General features: G+C 41.4%; 1 protein-coding gene across 6 annotated transcripts in view; it reads left to right on the top strand.

The window, feature by feature from the left end:
- The window catches only part of LTBP1 (latent transforming growth factor beta binding protein 1), a gene marked incomplete at its 5' end in the record, with an annotated part of 356,935 nt that overhangs the window by 252,172 nt on the left and 79,827 nt on the right, over nt 1-24,936 (top strand). For all 6 annotated transcript variants that reach the window (XM_080684179.1, XM_080684177.1, XM_080684178.1 and 3 more), the window contains 5 exons: nt 6,784-6,909; nt 8,017-8,142; nt 9,078-9,200; nt 13,401-13,520; nt 23,823-23,945. In XM_080684179.1, the coding sequence (XP_080540305.1) occupies nt 6,784-6,909; nt 8,017-8,142; nt 9,078-9,200; nt 13,401-13,520; nt 23,823-23,945 (618 nt within the window). The remainder of the gene's footprint in view (nt 1-6,783; nt 6,910-8,016; nt 8,143-9,077; nt 9,201-13,400; nt 13,521-23,822; nt 23,946-24,936) is intronic.

Here is a 24,936-nt window from a genome sequence, read left to right as displayed (position 1 = left end):
ATGCATTATGTCAGTGTCAGTTAAGGATGAGATTGGCCGTGTGTGACAGTATATAATAGAGGAGTTTGCAGCCTCCTTTAAAATACTTCTTTCTTCAGAAACATTAGATCCATCATTTTTCAGATAGAAATGTGCTTGATAGATATGTTAATTAGCTGTATTGTGGTGATTATTTCACAATTTATACATATATCAAAACATCAAATTGTACACCTTAAATATATATATATATATATAACTTCGTGTTAAAAACAAGTATACAGTTGTGTACATATGTGCAGTTGTATATCATTATCCAGTTATATAAAATATATACAATTCTTATGTGTTTAAAATAACCAAAAACTTTTACCATTTTCTCAAAAATGTGGATGTAATTTCTCTTAGCTATTTGAATCAAGCAAGCAGGCTAGACAGTATTTTCTAGAAGCACCTGTCGACAGGTGGCGAGTGCCGTCATGTCATGGACTTAGTAGTTCATGTTCATCTCTGTCGGGACCCTTGAGGCCCACCTGCACTAGAGCCATGGCCTTCCCCACAGTTACTCATGGCAGTTGCTCTTAATACTAAGAAAAGTGGTATAAAGATGTTAGCTTTTGTAAGTATTTCTAGAGGGATACAATGAAATGATAGTGATGTTTTTAAGTGACCATGGGTAAATTAGTGACTGTCCAAATAAAAATAGTGGCTGTCCATTCTGAGGTCATTTATGTGTCTACCCATTTCATTAAACCCATCTCAAATTATTCTCACTGCTATGCCTCGCAATGCATACAAACTTGTCATACACTGTCTTGGTCAGCAAGCACCTTCTCATTGTTAACCTCGGTGTTGAAAAGAAAAATTGCAGTGTGACAATGTAACTCACGAGTTTTTTTTTAAATATGATGTATTTCTATAGACCTCAATTTGTGTCTTTTTAACAGAGGTCAGTAGACAGACATCTTGCAACTAGCTTTGTAGAGGGTCAGTTTGGCTGGATAAGTGCAGTGTTGTCATTTCAGTGCAGCTGTGTGAGGAGTAACATTGAAGTCACTTAGCTTCAACAGAACCACAGAGCCGATCGAAAACCAGGTGCTGTATGAAGAGGTTAACAGAGATTAATTTGAGTTTGGCAGGAACACAGGGTTAACATCTGCTATCACATGTTTGAAGCACAAATATTTCCTTCCAGGAAATAAGTTAACATCGAATTTCATTTTCATGCGACATTTGTAGGTACTCACCCTTCCTATAGTAAAATTATCTAAAACAATCCATGAGGGCAGTACAAACAGTCTTTAAATTAAATGGTTTGCAACTTTGAAGCTCTGCTGTAATCGGTAACCTACAGTAGAACCGGAAGACTGTTTTGTATCAAATTTAATTTAAATCAAAATATAGTTGTTTGCATTGGTTTGATATGAGAGCCAAACGTATAAATTGAGGGAGTGATGTGATCTGTTCTCTTAGGAAATATTATGCAATGATTTTTCTCCCTAAAACACAGGAGAGTTGGTGTTATTTGTCACTATTAGTTGCTCTCATAAGTTGAAGAAAGGGGTAGAATAATAATGAGTCTAAACTAAGTAAAATGAGTTCCACATTGCCTAGTGATGATATCTTTATGACGGTGAGGTTGGAAGTAGACTTTTCAGATTTTGTCAGACACCCCTTGACATGCAATAATTATAAAGTGAGCCACATATTTGCAGGAAATAAGGGTGATTTTTTCCACTCTTAATAGCTGAGTTGGTGGCTTGCAACATTATTGGCACGCTGTGTCCAAATAAATTATACATTTCAGCATATAAAGTCTTGATTTAGTGTAGTGTCTTAACAGCCCAAGGATAGGTTGGGAAATGAAACCTTTATTTCTCTGGCAAATATTTGCAAAGTGGAAACATCTGTTTCAATTGTTGTGGGACAATTTATGCTCATTGTGTGGCAGTGAGGAGGCCAGGGCATTTTGTAACCCTTCCCAAGAGTTAATATTTGATGCTTCCTCCTGCTCATCCCACACTTTCTCCATAGCCCTGGCAGACCAGCCAGAAACTGTTCTTTGACATCATGACTGCCTTTGTGGAAACCTTTGTAATTCTCATAGCCCAAACATTCTAAACACTGTTTCTTCATCAGACCTTTTCCAGATCTCATAACTGACCCCTTTAAAGAGACCGTTTATCCCTGACACATATCACCAGCATCATTACAGCCTCCGTAAACCATGCATACTGATGGAAAAGGAACTCTCTTTTTTTATGTAAAATCATCATGGTTTGATATTTCCAGGCTCTATTTATTTATTTACTTGGAGTAATCACATGATGAGGTGGAAAAAAGTCTAAAATCAGCATACTCAATTTCAGATTTTCCCAAAAGCTGTCATTTTCATTTGATTCTAGAAAATAGAACAGAGATACCAAACTCTTAAATCCACCGTTGGCCTTGTTGCTGGAATAGATGAGTGTTTGGTTTCCCACTGGCATCTTGTTGTGGCTCTTTTACCAAATTCTAAGTGGACTCTAGCGAAAACATAAACAGAATAAGGGTCCTTGATCCAGTGAAGATGGAGTTGTTTCAGGGGCAGGTATAGTAGGAAAGGGTAGGGTGGTCCTGAGAACACCAGGGGATGGGATGGGTATACGAAGGACACACAGAAGGTTCCAGGGGGAGCGGTCTCTTGATAGTCTCTCTGGGAAGTGGAGCATGCTGAGGGAGACAAGACATCCCCACTTTCGAGAGTTCCACTAAGACCAGTGCTTCTTGTGTGCGGCTTGGCTATATTTCCAGGGTTATGTAGACACAGTCTAATCCACAAAATGTATGTGTGTGTTTGTGTGTGTGTGTGTGTGTGTGTGTGTGTTTTGTGTGTTTTTTTAAACCTAAATATATTTTTATTGATTTTAGAGAGGAAAGGAGAGGGAGAGAGATAGAAACATCAATGATGAGAGAGAATCATTGATTGGCTACCTCCTGCATGCCCCCTACTGGGGCTAGAGCTGCAACTGGCACGTGCCCTGACCAGGAATTGAACCGTGACCTCCTGTTATAGGTCGATGTTCAACCACTGAGCCACGCTGACTGGGCAGAAATGTATGTTTTGACATAAACTGATCCATTCTCTGGGAAGATGTTCACATGTGTGAGTGACCTCTTCAAAAAATAAGAAGCACAATGTCTTTTCCCTAAAAAAAAAACAAAACACATGGAAAAAGCAGGAAGCTTTCCTTATCCTTCAAGGCGGTACCCTGAGGACTCGTCTTGCTGTGTAGCATATGTGCCAGAGAACGAGAATTTAATAAAAAAGGAGGGAAAGTGTAGGAGGCGGTGGGAGGAGACATGTTTTGCTTAAGTTTTAAGATAGGAGTACTAGTAATTTACTTTTCCCTTAAAAATGGTGCTGATTAACTTTTGATGACTAGTGAAGAGAAAGCAGACAGAAGTGTTTGGGAGGTGTTACGACTCTTCTTTCTACGGGAAGGGTGGAGTTCTGCCTAATGAACTAATGAATTGGGTGACAAGTGGGACAAACAGTGTAGAAATCAGGTGTGTTTTCGTAAATGTCCCTTCGCTCCTGTGATGTGTCTCTTAGTTCCCTCTAGTGGTGTCAGAGGACATTTTCTTACCTAAGTTGGGGCCCTCCCAAGGGGACCAGCATTTTCAAGCTGCAGCTTGACATACTTACTAATCTATGGGGTAATCAGCTAAAGTTCCTCAAACATGCCTCATGAATATAACTTCAACTGCACGGCTTCTATTCAAAATACTAGATTGGAAGGAAAGGCTGTTATTCATTTCATTTCCTAAGATTAAGGAGTTATAATTCCTAAGAATTTCTTATATCTTAGAGCTGATTTAAGAAGAAACTTAGTATGTTGGCAAACTGGTATAGGAATGTATCTGGTGTGAATTAAGCATCACATATTTTTAAAGACTTGTATTCACACATGTAAAAATTCCATTCCAATATGCTTGAAAAGTGGCAAATATTTGGTACTCAACAAATTAGTGTGTGTGTGTGTGTGTGTGTGTGTGTGTGTGTGAGATGGAGAGTGAGTACTGATTAAGCATTTCATGAAAATCTAGGTATTTATAGTCTTTGATTTGTTTTGAATTTTTGTCCCTCATTATTAACTTCTATTTTTTTCTTTTTGCAAATGTGATAAATATGTCTTTTCTGTCTTACGAAAATGGGAGCAAAGAGTATAAAGATCAGTAATTACAAAGAAAACCGAGAAGTATAAATAGCAATAATTTTCAAAGAAGACGTCTAAGTTCAACATGGATTAAATGGTCAGAGGCATGCTTTTGATACTATTCTACTAAAGAATTCCTATCAACAGAGAAGAGAATTCTTACCTGAGGGTCTAGGACAGCCGTGGGCAAACTACGGATCCGGCTGTTCTATCCGGTTCTCTTGCTCTCCCCTCCGCTCCTTTACTTTGAATTTATATTAGTTCACACAAACACTCCATCCATGCTTTTGTTCTGGCCCTCCGGTCCAGTTTAAGAACCCATTGTGGCCCTCGAATCAAAAAGTTTGCCCACCCCTGGGAGTATAACCTGGAGAACACTACCTTTCACCTTCAGATTTTTATCACACATAGAAATGAACACAGAAATGATAACTTTTTAATTGAAGACCTTTCTGAATATAAAATTATATAAGCTTATTGTAGAAGTTTTGAAAAATACAGAAAAATGTAAAGAAAAAATCACCAATCCCCATAATCCTGACACTGGATTTATTTCCTTAAAATCTTCTTTTCTGTGTATTTTGCAATTTAGGTGATATCTATATTATAATTTGCTCCCAACTATATTTTGTAACCAGTAAACATTTTCCTATCATTTACTGACTATATAATAATCTATGCTATATATGTATCTTAATTCATTTTTTTTGGCATAATTGCCCATCACTGAAGTTTAAGGACTCATGTTAATCATCCATGTTTTTAGCCTTTCAAATTATTTGCTGTTGTGTATAATTTTATATTATACTGAGTGTAAAAACTATTCTTCTGAAAGTGAGTTAGCATAACCAGGCTCCCTGAAGATATCAGTAATTTGTAAGTGTGTGGTTGTCCCTTACCTCCAAGTGCTTTTGTGTAAAACACTGCAGCTCTGTACTCATATGCTTTCTTTTAAAGTCTACCAACTTTTCAAGTGACTTGCGTCTGGTGTCTTAAAGTCACAGCACAGCGAATAGCACTTGGTGAAATAGGAAGACTGTAGTGGGGTTTTGGAGAGCAACCTCAACCTCATGTAGGTCATTTCCATGGTGAACCTTTGTTAACCAGTTAACTGCCACGATATTTTGAATTTAATGAAAAAAGGTCTGCTGCTTGCATCTATAGACTTATATAGACGCTTATGGCATACAAATGGTTAAGGCACTGGTTTTCACATCCTTTTTCTGCAGAGTGCATGGTGGGTTATTGGTGACGGAGCACACCTGTCACTTATCTTTCTTCTCGTTCAAATTATAGACCCTCTAAAAGGGCTGGGCATTAGGCAGCCATGCTCGAGGCCCCCTTCTTACTCTGGCCCCTTGGGCTCTTCCACGACAGCATGTGTTTCAAGCATTGCTTACTGTGTGATGACAATGAACAAACAGCTGTTGTTTTAAATGTGCTGTTTCTTTGTTGTATATTCTTATGTGACTTCCACAGGAGCAACCGTGATAATGATGATAATGGCTATCTTTTATTGATCATAGAAAATGTGCCAGGCATTGGTCTCCATGCATTATTGACGTTATCTCCTTTGAACCCGAGAGCCTGAAGTTGGCGCTTTGATTATTCCCATGTTACACATGTAGAAAAGTGAGGCATAGAATTTTTGAGGAGCACGCCCCGCCCTGTGACAGAGCTAAGAAAGGGACAGCAAGATTTGTACCCAGACTGTCTCCAAGACTGGACTTCTGACCACTGCCCCACTCCCATTGAACCATTCTACCTCCTTACAAAGGTCATTGAAAGCAGACTCTTTTAGGGAGGTATGTCATCTCAGAAGGCCACCTTTGAGTCCTTAGGTCCTTTTGGTAATTAAGCTCCTTTTTCTGATCTTCTCCTACCATGGACTCCTATGACCCTGTGTCTAGCACAGCATCTGTCTGAGTGGAGTGAGGACTCAGGGTTAATCTGCTCAGGCTTCATAGAAGAAGCAAGTCTCAAGCAGGAATCAGTGGAAGAGTAAGGGAGGAATTTAGCAGAGAAGATTTGGAAGAAGATTCTACTTTATCTATTTAAATAAAATATGCGCATGTTGGAAATGGCAAATTAAGAGTAAAGTTACACCCAGAAGTTTTGCTTTGATTAGAAGGGGTACATCTTTCTTGAGAATTAATGAGAAATTTTGGAGGAGGTTGGACATAGTTGGAACTTGAATTTGGCCTCCTCACAAATGCAACGTTACCATATATTTCTTATCAGGACAAATCACATGATGATTCAGAAATGAATCTGGGTGGACGGAAATTCACTGATAGGCCATCTTAGAAGTTAGGAAGAATTTATTATTTCACAACTTCCAACATGGCTCTTTCTGAGTGTCCACCCACTCCAGTTCATCTAGAAATTGTTTCATTAGGAATTATTGATGACCTTGTGTGGGCCTAATGGAACAATTAATAAAGTAGTCAAATGAATTTATACTTGATTTTAGAAGTGGTCACCTTTTGTCTTTTAAGTGCATACCTGGCAATAAGCTCATCAGGAAACACAAAGTCATGGTTTACCGGTAGCAATGAAATCTTTGTATCTGTTTCTCCCCCCAATATTTTACTTATTTTTAAAGAAATCAATGAATGTTCTGTGAACCCCGACATCTGTGGAGCAGGACACTGCATTAACCTGCCGGTGAGGTACACCTGCATCTGCTACGAAGGCTATAAGTTCAGTGAGCAGCAGAGGAAATGCATTGGTAAGAGACACTTTCGTAGGCGAAATTATTCAGTAGCAAATATTTGCACAGTAAGAGCATTTTTTCTGTAATTATCAAAGGAAAATGTTACTGGTTTAATATTATAAAGTTCTTATCCCTGAGCTAAGGATGCTCAAAAAGAGGTTTTCTTGGGGAGCTGTTACCTCTTGGTTCAACTCTGCCTACTTCGCCAAGTATAATACAATTACATAAAGGTGAAGGGATTTCCAAAAGTTTTTCAGGTAAAATATATAAAATAAGAGTTCTAGAAACAGCGAGCTACAAACATCTATTTAGCAAAATCAAATTAATATTAACATATACTGCAATAAAGAATTATATTCTCTAATTGCATAAAATCTGGTTTCTAACAGGGATTTCTAAATTGAAAATCATCAAATGCTGACACAAAGTTGTTGAGTATGCCTCTGGAGAAATGTGTCTCAGAAAGAGCTGGGATGGTGGTGGGTTGTTAACACTATAGTTAGTTTTTAGAAACTAAGGCTTATAAAGTGAATAAAAGCGAGAGGCATAAAGCTAATTAATACTACTTTAATATGCTAAATGCTGTTAGACAAGATTTGTGACTTTTGCTATTTGGTTTTGTATACGTATGAGGGGATAAGGGGACATCCGCCTGTTCACACTATGGTTATTTCCCTTTCATCTGCACACACTGTGTGTGTTACTGGAGCCATAAAGTATGAAGTTGAAAGGGCAATCATGCTCCACCTGTGTGTAGAGTGGGAGAGTCCCTTTCACAACACTGGGCCTGTCCCTGCCATCCCGGCCTGGGAGTCCCTCAGTGAATGGCAGAGCTTAGATGAGTCTAGGTATCGGCAGGTTCTTCTGTGTTGACCTGAAACCTGTCTCTCTGAAACACCAGTGTCATGGTTGTAGTTTTAGCTTTTGAAGCAATATGCACAGTGCATATTCCCTCTTCCCAGTCACAGCCTTTCAAGTGCTTAAGGAGAACAGTCATGTCTCCTTGTCCTCAGCGATGAAGGCTTGTGGGACACAGGGAGTCGGCTGGTGTTTCACGAACAAGGAGACGGAGAATGTCGTGCTCCAGTTGACTAATCCTTTGATCCGTCCTTCTCTTAACAGATATTGATGAGTGCACGCAGGCCCAACACCTCTGCTCCCAGGGACGCTGTGAGAACACTGAGGGAAGTTTCTTGTGTATTTGCCCGGCAGGATTTATGGCCAGTGAGGAGGGTACTAGCTGCATAGGTAATGGCAGTGCTTCCTGTGCCTCAATTCCCAGGTCTGCCTTTGTGCCTCCCCTAAGATCCCATCCGTTCACTGCCTCATCAGACAACACCTGCTATCACACAGCAATCTGCTCGATGCGGAAAGATATTAAAATTGAATTCTTTTCCTCCAATACTGTTTTTTTGCATTTAATTTTTTTTTTTTTAATGACAGTTGACATTCGTTGTTAGTTAGTTTTAGGTGTATAGCCTAGGCATTAAGAGACTTTTATGTAACTTTCGAAATGATTTCCCCTATAAGAGGAGTACCTAGCCAGCACCATACATAGTTACTAGAATACTAGAGGCCCGGTGCATGGATTCGTGCACCAGTGAGGTCCCTTGGCCTGGCCTGCGGGGATTGGGCCGAAACTGGCTCTCTGACAATCCCCCAAGGGGGTCCCGGATTGCGAGAGGGTGCAGGCCAGGCCGAGGGACCCCACCGGTGCACAATTGGGACCACAGGAGGGCTCTAGGGCATGTCTGCCCCTGTCTCGCCTCGTCCTAATCAGGGTTGATGATCGGGGCTGGCTAGCCAGGGAGGGGCCATCATGTCTGGCCCATCTCGCCCAGTCCCGATCTGCCGGACCCCAGCAGCAAGCTAACCTACTGGTCTGAGCATCTTTCCCCTGGTGGTCAGTGTGCTTCATAGCGACTGGTCGAATGAATGGTCGGACACTTAGCATATTAGGCTTTTATTATATAGGATTATTTCTCTGACCCCTTTAAACAAAGAGTGTCAAGTGTGTACAAAGACCAGAGGGGTTAAATGTTTCTTTTGGATCCCACACAAATCAAAACCACTCAGGTGATAGCAGGAATCAGTTATTTCATTCTTAAACTCAAACTGAACAGGGAGAGGTTTGAAATTATATTTTGTGAAATAAACCTCACACTGTTTTCTGCTTTCCATAGATGTTGATGAGTGCCTGCGGCCGGATGTGTGCGGGGAAGGCCACTGCATCAATACCGTGGGGGCCTTCCGGTGCAAGTACTGTGACAGCGGGTACCGCATGACCCCCAGAGGGCACTGCGAGGGTGAGTGTGCTGCGAGGCCGGGAGGCTGCACCACTTCTGAGTGCTGAGTAAGCCTGACTGTGCGGTGCAGGGCTGGGCGGAGGCCCGTGGCTGACAGGCCCCCGCCTGGTATTTCCCGCTGCCCGTCTGTGCATGCCTCCAGCTCGCCTCAGCGCCTCCCGCCTTCTGGATTCACAGCCTCTTTGCCTCACTTCCGTGGCTCTGTCTGGATTATTTTCTATCTTTATGCTCTTTCTTACCCACTTCAGTATCTTCCTTCGCTGGTATTTCAAGTGAGATCACGTTAGAACAATTACTGCAGCGTTAGTACAAACCCAGACTTAATTACAGTGTCTGGGTCCTTCATGTGAGGACATGGTGCAGGTGTAACCACCTTTGATTTTTTTGTTCTTGACCTTTTCACCTGGATACGTTCTTTTGTCTCAACTTGTTTCTTTCACGTAGATTTTGGGACTTGCTTGCAGACTCCCCACAGAAGCTCTGTCTGACCCACTGCAGGTCAAATTCCAACAGTGCCAAGTAAAAATGCCTTTATTAAGGACCGCAGCCAGAAATTGGCTCGCCTTACAAAAATATTTTGAAAAGTTTTTATTTATTTTTTCTAAAGAGGGACATGATTTATTTATTTTAATATTTTTATTTATTTCAGATAGGAAGAGAAAGGGAGAGAGAGATACAAACATCAATAATAAGAGAGAATCATTGATCGGCTGCCTCCTGCATGTTCCACTGGAGATTGAGCCCGCAACCCAGGCATGTGCCCTTTACTGGAATCAAACCTGGGACCCTTCAGTCCACAGGCCACCACTCTATCCACTGAGCCAAATCAGATGGCGCTGAAAAGTTTTGTTTTTTAAAAAAATATATTTTATTGTTGTTGTTTTTTACAAAGAAGAAGGGAGATGGATAGAGAGTTAGAAACATCAATGAGAGAGAAACATCGATCAGCTGCCTCCTGCACACTCCCTACTGGGTATGTGCCCACAACCAAGGTACACACCCTTAATCGGAATTGAACCTGGGACCCTTGAGTCCGCAGGCTGATGCTCTATCCACTGAGCCAAAACGGTTAGGGCTGAAAAGTTTTTATAGCATGGTCAAAATGATGAACAATTTCACATTCTCGTGTTTGGGTCCAAATTGCACACAGGTTCTTTTTGAAACCATGATGGTACTTTTTCCTTTAATTATTTTCATGAAGAAAACAGCATTACCCTGATCCCCCAAACAGACAAAGTCATTTTAAAAAAAAAAAGAAAATTGCATTGAACTTCGGCTTAGATTCTGCCATGGAAACATGAGGGTGAAGGTGCAGGGGTCTCTGAGCTAGTGTTTGAGGAGTCCAGATGTGGAGGTGGTGCGGGGGCCCTGGGGTTCCCTGCCTGCCTGGCTGCCCGAGGATCAGCCTCTTTTCTCATATGGCTGGGCGTCCAGAGGGAGGGAAGGAGGTAGACTGGTTGGGGTGGGCTGCTCTCAGCTGTCCCTTGGCGTCTGCAGGTTGGTTTTCTTCACCGTTCCAATGGCCCAGGCCTGGAGGGAGAGCTAATTAGACAGTTTGGGGCAGCCTGCGCCTGCCTCCTGCTGGCCTCTTGCCTTGTCCCCTTCGGTTCTAATCAAGAGACAAGAGGGAACAGTGTACTTACCGGATCTCCGGTCAACTCGAGTGAGAACAGAGCCGTGAACTGTCCCCCGAGGGCCGAGGGGCATGGTGGAGTGCAGGTGTGACGTGTCCCCACGCTCCTCTTCCTGGGAACTCTCTCTCCACTCGGGGAGGCGGGGTGGACACAGGAGAGAGAGGAGCCATGGCATCAATTCACAACCCCCACCGGTCCTGACTGTCTGCTTGGGAACCAGTGACTTGGCCCCTTTGGAAGTTCCTTCTTCATCTGTAGCATGGCAGCTGAGAAGTTAACTTTCCTCAGGTTGCTGAGCATAGAAATGGTGTTGCAGTATCTTATATGGTGCCGGTCACATTATTAGTTCTGAGGAAGCGTTTGTTCTTAAACTTTGCCCTTCCCTGACGCCTTTTCTTTTTGTGTAGATCTTCTCAGTACATCTCTAGTTGTGGGAGTACTTAAAAAAGGGTGTGTGTGTGTGTGTGTGTGTGTGTGTGTGTGTGTGTGTGTGTGTGTAGGTATTTGATAAGCACTTAGGTGCAAAGCAGCACTCCCCAAGGAGGTCAAATATGGATCTTTATGTTCTACGTACAGTCTCAGAATGAGAAGATAAGACATTGAAATAATAACTGTAGCATCAGGATGGAAAGTGGAAAGGAGTAGAAAGAAATGTAAGTCCATGGGAAACAGGAGACTTTTCAGTAATATTCAATGTATGCAGATTATTTAACAGAAATATTACCAGAGTTCCCTGTGTAAAAAAAACATATAATTCTCTCCCCATGAAAAGGCTTGAGAAGAAGAAGGAGCCAAAGAACATGGCTGTTTTCTAATTTTGTCATGGACCCGAACCAAAGGTCCCCGGGCTCCTGGCTCACGGAAGGTTTTCTCAGCTGTCCCCGACAAGGCTGCTTTCAAACAGCGCCAGTCTCCAAGGAGCCTATTGTAGTTTACAGACATTATCTCATGCATCCTTACTTTATTCCGCTAAGATATTACCCGTCAGGTGGTCCCTAATTCTTAGATGAGGGGACAAGAGAGCAGGTGAGGGCAGCAGGAAACTCAGGGATGTTATCTGGTGTTGCTCAGCACTGCACCTTATTTATCGGACCAGCCTGCCTCTGTGACCTTCTCTGATTTAGCATTTGTAGTTCGGTTTAAAAAAACATCCCATCCAGAGAATAATGTCATGCTGTTTGGAAAGTGAAACTGGCAAACATCATCTTTTTGTAGAACAAGAAGTCCCAGAACATCTGACCTAAAACACACACACACACACACACACACACACACACACACACACACACACACACACACACAACCACTGTGTGTCATTGTCTATTGGCTAGAATTTTTTACCAATAGGAAAAATAATTACAGTGCTGGCCTGGTGTCGATTCTGTTACTATCGTCTTCAACTCTTTTACTTTAAGCATTTCTTTTTACACACATCCAGGGGTATGCAATGGGAGACCATTTTAAAGAAATTTACCAGAATGAAGACGTCAAATGCCCATGCCTGTTCTGTGTATCCATCATGTATTTCTTTTCACTTTTCAGTTTATGTCCTGAGATATCTGTCTATAGTTCAAGTATGATTAGAGGTCTTATATACATTTTATATTGAGACACTTAGACATTAAATCCACTCACTGCAATTCAAAAAATCCAACTCCAGAAAAACACTTACTTTAAATATATCCTACTTTCTTCCCCCATTTTGTTTAACTATTCTTAAAAATGCCTCAAGCTATTGGATTCCTTATCTCTGCCACAGTCCCAACCATATTTAAGATGTTTTGTCCTCCTCATGGAAGAGAACAATGATTACTAACTTCAGTTAGCTGTGAATGAGAAAAGAAAGGTGCATTTTTACCGGAAAATATTACCATATGATCTTATCACCATGTTTGATGGGAAATCTTGAAAGTATGTGATGAGTTCATTCTCTTCCAGTGTTTTTTTTTTCTACTTCCAAGGAATTCCTAGCATATGAAAGGTTTTAAATTATTCAACCTAGGATGTTTTGGGGCCCTTGAGGTCAAAGTGAGGATTTCCCCAGAGCGTCAAGTGTCTGTAGAGCTGACTTGTAGGTGGGTGGATATACAGGGTGGGGCAAAACTAGGTGTATAGTTGGGAGTATTTGAAACACAGGGTTTATTCTTGTATTCATTATGGTATCATTTTCCACATGGAAAACTGTAAGCCTACTTTTGCCCCACCCTGTATGGCTTCCTCCTGCTCATCCCTCCCTATTCTCTATCTTTTTTTCTGGCAAACTGCACACTTGCTTAAAAGGTTTGATGTCCAGAAAGTTTCCCCGGAGAAATTGCGAGCTCCTAAACTAGGGAGTTCAGGCCCTGCCAGTTGGAGAATTGGGTCCAACGACTTCCTGGGAATGTGTGTAAATATTTTGGGTCAAGGTATGCTTGGCCATGCATTATCGCTGTGTGTTTATAGACCTTGTGTCACTTAGCTGGTTGTTTATCCCACCAGATAGGACATGCATTTCCCCCTTTATCACAAAAGTGTTTGCTGTAGTATCCTGATAAAATGCCAGTGACCTAGCTTTTTGATTTTTCAGATATTGATGAGTGTTTGAGTCCAAGTACTTGTCCAGATGAGCAGTGCGTGAATTCTCCTGGATCTTACCAGTGTGTTCCCTGCACTGAAGGGTTCCGAGGCTGGAATGGGCAGTGTCTCGGTAGGTACCACAGAGTTCTTATCAAATAGTTTTATTTCATCTGTCTGGCCCGTTTTCTGACAGAATAGTGTAATGCCAAATGAGCCCTCTTTCAAAATAAAATAAAAATAGCCGAAGCCGGTTTGGCTCAGTGGATAGAGCGTCAGCCTGCGGACTGGAAGGTCCCGGGTTCGATTCCGGTCAGGGGCATGTGCCTTGGTTGCGGGCACATCTTCAGTGGGGGGTGTGCAGGAGGCAGCTGATCGATGTTTCTCTCTCATCGATGTTTCTAACTCTCTATCTCTCTCCCTTCCTCTCTGTAAAAAATTAATAAAATACATTTAAAAAATAAATAAATAAAATAAAATAAAATAAAAATAAATACACACACATACATATGGAAGGTAACAAAATATCATTCTAAGGCAACTTCAAAGAAAAGTTCTAAGTAAGTTTTAACCATGGAGAAAATAAGGAAGTGAGTTGGCATGAGGAATGTGGGATTTTTACATGCAACAAATAATTCTGGTGGAAACACATTGTTACCTGATGTGTTAAATAACCAAAACTAAATAAAATAATCACCACAGGGAGAATGGTAGAAAGCAAAATACTTAAAAAGTGAGAAAAGGCTTAAGAAGAAGCTGTCAGAGACCACATAGAACTAGGAAACATACAAACCCAAACTTGCAGCAGAAATAGCAGATGCAGGGGGGGAATCTTGATTGATTACTCATGTCCCTTTTATAATACATTTATTCATTTAAGTGTTTAATAAATAGTGCCTGCATCAGGCACCGAGGGAGATCTGGTACACTTGCTTCGGTTCTAATTACACGTGCTCTCACTAACTGTCTCCTTCCATGGTTTTCCTTGGTGTTTCTGTCTACCACATGATCTTTTCCTTAGAAGTTGAACTCTTTTGCACTCCATGCCAAAGTCTGAACTTTTCTTTCATTCATTCCTTCTATCTTTTCTTTCACAAATGCTGGACAACGTACTATATATGCTCAGAGTTGTACTGAGTGCCAGGGTACATCAAGGGTCCAAAAAAAGTGCCTTTTTCATGGAATTTCCTATCGGGGGGGGGGGGGGGGGGGGAGATGGGTACCCACCCAGATATCTCATAAATCAGTGCAAATGCACGGCTGATGCAAGTACTGGAAAGGGATGGTTCTGCGACGCTCTAAGAGCCTGTGCTACAATGAGTTGCTTCTAGGAAAATTCTTGAGTTAATTTTTAATTGGGGAAGGCAATGAGAGGGAGAACATTTTGGACAAAGGAAACAGCATATGCAGGGGGCTTGTAGAAAGAGGCGGTCATATTCCAGCAGCTGAAAGGACAGTGTGCTGAAGGACAGAGATCAAGGAAAGATTTGCTGCAAGATGAGGAGTAAAACACGCCAGACCTTCTGGGTCTGTTAAAAATGTTGGCCTATTCTTGCAATTCTGGGAAGACACTTAGGTACTTTAGAAAGTGCGGTATAGGTAGGCCTGGCAAAAACACTCTCCATTTCAAAGCTTTGGACTCAGCCTCAGGCAGCATGAGCTGCACCTGGTGCAAGTGGCCCCAAACCCTGAGCCTCATGCCCATCCCAAGAGTGTCTGTCAATGGAACGGTGAGATGTCGATCTTTGGGGAGAATAAAAGATTTTTTCATTAATTGCTTATTTGATAATATTTTGTAGTCTGTGTTGGTCAGAAAGTGCATTTGGTTTTAATTTTCCCATCTGGCATACATTTTATAGTTGTCTATGAAGGTTCCATTCATGCTCTCATTTCCACATACTGATGGATATTATAACCCAAGAGCAGATCCTGAACTTTACCTTACATAGCTAAGTGGTGATATAAACACAGCCCTGATTCATGAATTTGCTAATGGAATGCGACTTACCAAATTGGCAAGTGATTGCTCTTCAATATAAATGCATGCATCTAGATTGGGTAGTAATAATAATAAATGACTTCTCATACCTAGATGTATACAATCAATCTAATTGTGACCACTTTGCTCCAGTTGTAGTGACAGAAACACAGCACCTCATTTAAAAGTAATTTCACTTTGCCAGCCAGATTAGTAGAATCATACGCAGACACATTAAGTCACTGTGCTACTCAACCAACGTCAAACACTTTGCCACTTGTTCTAAGCCAGTGATCGGCAAACCGCGAGCCACATGCGGCTCTTTGGCCCCTTGAGTGTGGCTCTTCCACAAAATACCACGGCCTGGGGGAGTCTATTTTGAAGAAGTGGCGTTAGAAGAAGTTTAAGTTTAAAAAATTTGGCTCTCAGAAGAAATTTCAATCATTGTACTGTTGATATTTGGCTCTGTTGACTAATGAGTTTGCCGACCACTGTTCTAAGCAATAGGTTTCATTTTTGCATTCTGAAGGTCATGCATCTCCTATTAAAAGTAGGCAGCGTACTTTTTCCTTCTGTTCTGGGTCAAATGTTTGGCTCTTTGTCTTCTATAGATGAAGCTTCTCTGTGGTATAATTGCAGTTCCATTCATTGCTCGGTTGGACTTGTGCTCATTCTAAATTCCTCATGAGGGCTTTTGCAGATGATATCAAAATGGATTTTCCATCATAATTTTTTTATGGCAGTAGAGCTTTCAAATATTGAAAAGTTGAGTGTGACAGCAGAAAGATATTGCAATAAACCTTTCTGTTCATATTAAGCCAATGAGTGGATTGGATTTTTCTGCTAAACTCTGACAGTGCTCATGAATACCCAGCCACTCCTCTTTGTCTCTGCTCCTTTATGGAGTTCAGTTCTCACCTTTGTACTTGTGGGACTCCAAAATACTTTCCAGAAGGTGTAGTCCTTACTTAATCTTATCTTTGCGTTGAGCTCATGGGTAACACAACTTGACCTATATGTATTTATTCATTTAACAATTGAGTGCCTACTATGAGCCAGGTATTTTTTGTAGACTTTGGGGATGGAGAGTGAGCAACATAAATTCCCTCCTCGAATTGCACTTCTACTCTAGAGCTACTGTGCTTACAGATAAGTAAGCCAGCAATGAGAAGTATATGGTGTGTCAAATATGATGAGTGCCATGAAGGGAAGGAAGCAGCGTAAGAGAGAAGAGTCTGCGGTGGTCAGAGATCAGTCATTTACAGGGTTTTCCTTGTTAACCATTTGCTTTTGTCTCTAACAGTTATTTGTGAGTAGTGGCATTTTATATCCTGTTAGTTCAGATAATTTAGGATACGTTGATGAGACTTTTATTGTCCAACTCTTAATATATGAGAACAGTATAGAAGTTCACTGTTTGAAGAAAAGCCCTACCCTTGGCATTTGCTCGTGATCACCTACAGAAATAATTGCTGCATCACTGGACTGTTCTGTGCCATATGTCTCATAGCCTCCTTCTTCTACTACCCTCCACTCACTCACTCATATTTTAAAATTATGTGATTAAACTTGTGCAGTGTTGTACAGATTAGCACTTTTATTTGGCATTATGCTTGGTTTTTTCTTTTTCTTTTTTTTTTTTTTTTTGGTATTCTGTCCATCTTCATTCTGATTTGGCTCATTTTTATTTGAAATGGTTTAATTGGGAATTAAGAATTGCTTTTTTGACCCTTGTGTTCTGCAGGGATTTTATGCCAGTTACACTTTCTGATTCTTTCACTAACTAAACAGTAGACCTGCTGAAACCATTGATGGTCTGCTTGTATTCATGCTATGTACACTGGGTCTTGCTGATTGATGCTTCTCCTTGATTGATGAATTAGGACAGAAATTGTTTGTGGCAGAAACGGGTAAAATGTCAGCAGGTGTTGTCACAGGGAACACACTCTTTCCTAGTGTTTAGCCCAGGGTACATAGTCCTTCATTCTCAATAGTTTATTGTCTACTACTCTCAAAATATCTATCCCTCAATATTTTCTGGCAACTCTTGTTTGCACCTCTGTTAATGTGGCATCTTCTTTCAAGTTGTGGATTTTGGTCCTCTCTTGAGAGCCACTTTCATCATTCAACACTGTATTCCTTGGACCTCACATTCAGCCTGGAGTTGTTGCCCATTCGATCCCTGCCTCTAATGACTATTTCAACACCTTGAGTTCTGTCTACTTCCAACTGGCTGCTCCAACCAGGACTTTTCTTGAGGAGAGCCAGCCTGACAGGTACTCAATTTATAGGTTTCTCTTAACTCCTGGAGAACTAGCTGATTCCAACCCAACTAGATTATTCCCCAAAGGAAATTCTCTAATATTTCATTGTTTAAAGGTACTTTCCAGTAACTCTGACATAAAGATCACATTTCCCTGAATTTAGGCAGATTTGGGACCATGTGACCACTCTGAAGCTTAGTTTTAATATCTGTAAAATCATAGGTCATAATTATTGTCAGAATTAAGTGAGCCATATAAAGTGCTTAGTAAGGTGTTTGACATAAAGAAGGACTCAGTCAATGTTAGAATTCTTCTTTCCCTAACCCTGGTACCCTCCCTTTTATCTTCCTTGTCCTGAAATACATACAAGATGGCAGCTGAGTTTACCATCTACCTTTTGTGGATATTATAAAATGTCAACACCCAACTTACCCCTAAATCATTATATGTTAAAGGAATCTCTAATCAGTCAGCAAGTTGTTATCGAGCACCTAACTATATGTCTGCCAGATGCCAGAGAAGATTTGAAATTGTAAAAAAGCAAAATAAAACAGAGTAGAATGTGGTTACCTGGGGCTGGGGAAGGGGGATTGGGGAGATGTTTAAGGGTGCAAACTTGTAACTCTTGGTAAGTACGTTCTGGAGACCTAGTGCACAGCATGGTGATTGGAGACAGCAGCACTGGATTATAAACTTCAGAGAGACTAGATCTTAATTGTGATAGAGGCTTTGACTTTGTGGTTTCATTTGATCCTCCTGGCAATCATCCGTGTAGTACAGATGGAGACACTGATTCCCAAATAGGTTAATAGGCTTGCTTAAGGTCAGAGGTAAGAAGTGGGGACCAGATCCCAGGCCCTCTTTCTCCAAAACAATTTTTTGGTTTTGTTCTACACAGTATCTCCTGTCTCTCTCATGTGCACTCAAGAAAACTCAAGAACAAAACAACATAATTAACATAATAAGAAAAGGAAAGTTCATAGAAAGGAGAAATCTGTGTGGGCTGGAGTTGTCCCTTGCACAATGTAATAGTAATGGCTGGGGGATGCTAGAGTCGGAGATGTCAGACCTGCCCCATGGATAGTCCAGTTGAGTTTTGCTGAAAGACACATGTGCTTTTGGAAAGGTAACGTAAGAAGCCAGTGGTTTGGTGGGATTAGTGGAACTGAACTTCTCAGGCTGTCCTTGGCTCTTGACCTGGGATGTGCATAGCCTTGGCTGGTTTCCAGTTCTGAAAAGCAGTGATGCATCTTCGAGAACCATATATTTTTGTAGACAGCTCTGCTACTGCATAACTTGGTCAGAAATGACAGCAGGCCTGAGTCCCTGAGGATTTACTGTACCTTAAGTGCACTTGAGGTTGTTGGATCACACTGGCCTACCCAGCGTCTGTCTCTCATTTGTCAAGTATGTGTTTCTGTCCAGTATGTTCTCTTAGCATCTTTAGTATAAAAGACTGTGTGTGAAGAATAGTTAAGGGGTCATTGAAGTAATAGCATGTTTGGGCAAGGCGTAATCCTAGACTTTTATGTAGCTGTAGTGATAGAATACGATGTTTCCACCCACCTACCCCGCCCCCCCCCCCATATCAAATGGTGCCCACTCATGAAGTCCACATTGGTCACTAAGGAATTAAATGAGGCTGAATGGACTCTGAAAAATGCCTGGTTCACTGTGTGGACAAGTTCACCTCCTTGAAAGTACAGGAAGTCATGCAGGCCAATGGTTGCTGGAACCAATCCTGACCCACCCCAAGGAGCTAAGTGAAGTGGAAGGGCGGCGGGGGCTGAGGGTGGGGGTGTGGGTGCAGTGCAGCCTTGGGCTGACTGGTGTAAAATCAGCCACTGAAAACCCTTTGTGACTTAGAAGTCAGGCCCACCAGGTAGTCTGGTGTGTTCCCAGGATATTAGTAAGGGAAATTTCAAAAGAGTTCCTAACTCAGATGAAATACATCCCAAGGCAGTGAGAGAATTGCAGGTGGGATTGCTGGCCAGCTGGGAGTCATCTTTGTGAAATGGTTGAGGATGGAAAGTTGCCAGAGAGCTGGAGAGAGATTAATGTCTTCATTTCCCCCTAAAGAGGAAAGAAGGTGGAGTCAGGAGCTAATGACCCATGAACTTCAAATTGATCTTGACAAAGAACTGTAGACTCCAGGATTCAGCTGATGAGGTGAAGCACTTTTAAATGAGAGTGATGATCATAAGAACCAGCCAAGGTTCAGTCAGGGCAAACCATGCCAGACTATCTTGAGTGCTGCTTCCGGGAGAGTGATTAGAGGAGTAGGTCAGGAGCTGCTCCAGGCGTGGCATTTCTGGTTTCAACACGCCATTTGTTACAGTCTGTCAGGGGTTATCGATGAGAAGGATCCATTGGGGTTGGGCAATAGAATAGTGAGAAGGATTCATAAACTTTTGAACTATCATATCCACAAAGTGCTGGTCTCATAAATGCCAACAACTTCCTTACTGTGGGTGGTTTTAATTCATTCATTGAATGGCAAATGCCAAATTTTGTCCCAAAAGCCCATTGGTAATTCTTTCTGGAGTCTGGAAGCCACTTTTTCGGTGGACACAGTGTTTTTCATGATAAACTTCCCTTTTGAACTCATAATGTATATACAGTGTAAGAATTTGGGTAATGTGGCTCTTTTATAAGACTGTACTGTTAGAGTAAGGTGAGTTTTGATCTCCAACATAGTAGATGTTACCACCTCTCTCTGCGGCGGGGGTAAGGGGCTGTGAGTGATGGGTGCTGAGGTGGGCAGTGACCACCTTGTTTCCCATGGCATTGATCCTCCCAAGGGTTGGAAGGAAGGATGGTGGGGACCAGCCCTCCTGTCCATACCACTCGAGACCCCACAAGTTTGTGTCCTTGACCAAACTGAAGAACACTGGGAACAACTGAGGATTTTTAAAGTAGAGGAACAACCATTGATTGGATCTGTATTGTAGAAAGGTTACTCCGGCAGTAGGTTGGGTAATGTTAGAAGAGGACAAGACTGGAAATAGAGAAATAAAAGGCCATGGTAGTGATACATGTGAGAGAGAATGGTAGAATAGGAATGAAAGAGGGTATTTGAGAGATATTTGGAAGGTAGGATTGATAGGACTTGGTAAGAAGTGTAAGAAATCTAGAAAGGAGGGTGCCCATGTTTCTGACTTGGGTACTTGAGTGGTAGTGGCACCATGTACTGACATGGGAGACAGCATAAAGAGGAGGCAGCGGGGAAGGTCAGTTTTGGCCACGAAGACTCAGAGGTGTCTGTGGGACATCAGGTGGAGATGTCTTGTAGACTGATCTGCTAGATGTAGGGATCTGCAGCTTAGGAAACAGGTCTGGGCTAAAGATACAACACTGAGTTTATTTTCCATCAACCAAGTGAGGCCCCATCTAGATACATGTATTCTATATAGAGATTCTTTTTAAATTGAGGTATAATTGACATATAATGTTATATTAGTTTCATATGTACAACATCGTGATTCAATATTTGTTTACATTGCAAAATACTCGCCACAGTAAGTCTAGTTAACATGTGTCACTGTACATAGTTATAAATTCTTTTTCTTTTTTTTCCTTGTGCTAAGTTACTTTTACTAGTAAGATCTACTCTCTTAACAGCTTTCAAATATGCAATACAGTACTTTTAACTCTAGTCACCATACTGTGCATGACATTCTCAGGACTTACTTATTTTATTTATTTATTTTTAAAATATATTTTTATTGATTTCAGAAAGAAAGGGAGAGGGATAGAGAGATAGAAACATCAATGATGAGAGAGAATCATTGATCGGCTGCCTCCTGCACGCCCCCTACTGGGGATCGAGCCCGCAACCCAGGCATGTGCCCTTAACCAGAATTGAACCACGGACCCTTCAGTCTGCAAGCCAACGCTCTATCCACCAAGCCAAACCAGCTAGGGCTGACTTATTTATTTTATAGCTGGAAGTTTGTACCTTTTGCCCCCATGTAAAGGTACTTTTATAATATTTTACTGTATAGTTATTTCCCCAAGGACATGAGCTCCATTAAGTCCAAATACTCATTGAATTCAAACTGCTCTGTCTCCATGTGAATGATTGACTTGCAAGGATTCTAGCTCCATGCAATTATGTCTGTAATAAGTGAAGAATAAACACATCAGAATACCCTAGGTATTTCAAGGCATTCTGCTTCATAGTTAATCATGGTAGTCGCCTGACAAAGTAGAACTTTTATAAATATCTCATGAATAGTAATCGGTAATGCCTATTCACTTACTTCAGAGAAATATGGTCTTGAACTGATTTTGCTATTACGTCCTCCAGCCCTGTAAGTCACATTCCCTGTCCTCCAGCCCTGTAAGTCACATTCCCTGGGCATGAATAATTAGTTAGAGCGAGCCATACATTTTTCAACTTGTTACCATTTTTTTTTCAAGCAAACCAGATGCTAAACTTGACACTTTCTCGCTGCTGTCAGGAATGGCCATGCTTAGTGTCAAGGCTCATTCTGTCCCATTGTTTATTTTGGCTTCAGTGTTTGGCTTCTTTCAAGTCATTTGCCTTCCATGTGTACAAAGGTGGATTCCCACACAGGCAGGATGGATGGAGCGTGTGTCAGCCTGGAAGAGCTGTTCTTGCTGTGATGGGGAAGAGTCCGTTCACCGTGATTAGTGGTTGTGTGAGAGTGGGTGGAGCCGCCTAAGAGTGCCAATTGCCTGGCTGTTCTCTGTATGCATGTGGAACCCACCTGCGCACACAGACTCCCCTCTCTTTACCGTATTTTGCTAACCCTTTATTTCTCAGTTCTATTGTAAGAACGATAGAATACAGCTTTAATGAAATGCGGGGCAAATGAATGCGCTCTGAATTCTGGATTGCTGACCGGAAAGGAGATCTCTGTTGTTGACGTGTTCGTGACTCTCTGTCTGTTAACGTTAAGAACATTAAGAAGGTAGAAAGCTGTTTTGCCTTGGCAGTGAGCATTATCGAAGGAAGTGGATGAAATCAGGAGCCTTTTCCTCCTTCTTGTCTGTCTGCCTTATCATTAAGATGCACTGATTAAGGTACAGACTGCTTTACAATTAAGCCTGAACTGCAATACTGTGTGTGTGTGTGTGTGTGTGTGTGTGTGTGTGTGTGTACGCGCTGCTAGCACATTGGGCGGTTATTTATGCTACATTGTATCTTCCCACTACAACATACAGTGGACTTACCCAGGGGCACGCAAATGGGGCTCAGAACTCCAGTTTTTCTTTTTTAATTAATAATGTTCTCATAGGAGCTTAATGAATGCTTTATTTCATTGAATGAAATCAGTGAACACTTAGATGAGTAGTTTTGCAAATAATAAAAACAAACATAAGCATAAACATCTCTCTCTGTTCCTATCACTAGACTTAACTTTCCTACGACAGAAACTTACAGTCAGGTTAGAAGGGTGTGCCTCGGGGTTAACACTGACTGGATTTCAATCTCAGAGGCACCACTTTCTAACTGTGTGGCCTGGGCAGCCTATTGGATGTCTCTACGTCATGGTTCCTTCCTCTCTGGAAAGTGGTTAGCTGGGTTTTGTTAGGATTAAATGAGATAATATAGGTAAAGCCTTTAGTGCCTGCATCCAGTAAGTGCTTGATAAAGATTAGCTAGTATCTGCCTCTTTAGCCTGTAGCATACCTTCTGACTGCCCCAATAGCCTTACATTTGTCCCCAGACTGTTTTTATAATACTGGTTTTATTAGAGTTTTTTTTCACCTATTATACTTTTCCTTGAGGTTTCTCTGGGACCCCAGTCATATCTTTTGCTCCTATGAATCCTCACCTCTTACTGAACTCAATTCTCCAAGTAGAGCTGGATGCCTCTTTGATTCCTTGGAATATGTTCTTTTGTAGGGGATGTTGCTCCACAACCACTCTCCCTTCTGCTCCCCTGTCTTCCGTTGAATTCACTCACACAGCATGTTTGGTTTCTTTTGTCCGTTACTTTGTAGAAAGTAAATGAAGGCATAGAACCATCAGATGAGCAGCTCACACCAGAGCTTTTCTTCCTTGTGAGGGTTAATTTGAAAGTTTATCTTAAAGGTCTTTTGAAGATCCACTATTTTTTTCTAACTAAATTCAACTTTCTTTATGTTTGATTTCTTTTTTCTCTGATCTGCTTTTGTTTGTGTGTTTTATAATTTCCCTTCCCGATGTGCACCATTCTTCAAGACGTGGATGAGTGCCTGGAACCGAAGGTCTGCACCAATGGGACTTGCTCCAACCTGGAAGGCTCCTACATGTGTTCGTGTCACAAGGGCTACACCCCGACCCCAGACCACAAGCACTGCCAAGGTAAGTACTGGCATCACCTCTCTCAGTCTTGCTTGAACTTCCATTAAGAGTAGGACCAAAGGACTTGTACGCATGCATGTAAGCATAACCAGTGGATACAAGACACTGCGGGGGGGTGGGGCGGGGGCAGGTAAAGGCATGTACTGGGGGGTAGGGAAGGCCGGGGGGAGGTCAATGGGGAAAAAAAAAGGAGACATACGTACTACTATTTGTAATACTTTAAACGATAAAAAATAAATAAAACAAGTAAAATTTTTTAAAAAAAGGAAAAAAAAAGAATATATTAGAGCCATGGTCGGCAAACTGCGGCTCGCGAGCCACATGCGGCTCTTTGGCCCCTTGAGTGTGGCTCTTCCACAAAATACCACGGCCTGGGTGAGTCTATTTTGAAGAAGTGGCGTTAGAAGAAGTTTAAGTTTAAAAAATTTGGCTCTCAAAAGAAATTTCAATCATTGTACTGTTGATATTTGGCTCTGTTGACTAATGAGTTTGCCGACCACTGGATTAGAGTATCTAGCCTTAGAAAGGGACCCACATTACCTGTGGTTTATTTTCACCGAGCTACTTGGGCACACAGACCATAGCTATGTACACAAAGGAAGACAGTGTATATTTACAGAGCACCTGTAAACCATAGGTCTGTTTATTTAAGTTTTTTTCTGTTTCTATTAATAATATGTACAGTTGCACAACTCTGTGAATATGCAAAAAAACATTGAATTGTATACTTTAAAAAGGTGAGTTGCATGGTATGTGAATTATATCTCATTGAAATTGCTACTAAAAAAACAACATACCCAAGATGTGGGTTTGATCCCCAGTTGGGGCATGTACAGGAGGCAACCAATTAATGTTTTTCTCCCACATCAATGTTTCTCTCTCTCTCCATTTCCCTTTCCCTCTTCTGCTTTCTCTCCCCCTTTCTCTCTCTCTCAAATCAATAAAAACTTATACTCGGGTGAGAATTTTAAAAAAAGTTCCTATCTTCTCC

Source organism: Plecotus auritus, assembly GCF_963455305.1.
Source record: "Plecotus auritus genome assembly, chromosome: 8".
NCBI lineage: Eukaryota > Metazoa > Chordata > Mammalia > Chiroptera > Vespertilionidae > Plecotus > Plecotus auritus.
The sequence above is the reverse complement of the archived record's forward strand: the minus strand, read 5'-3'. Positions and strand labels throughout refer to the sequence as shown.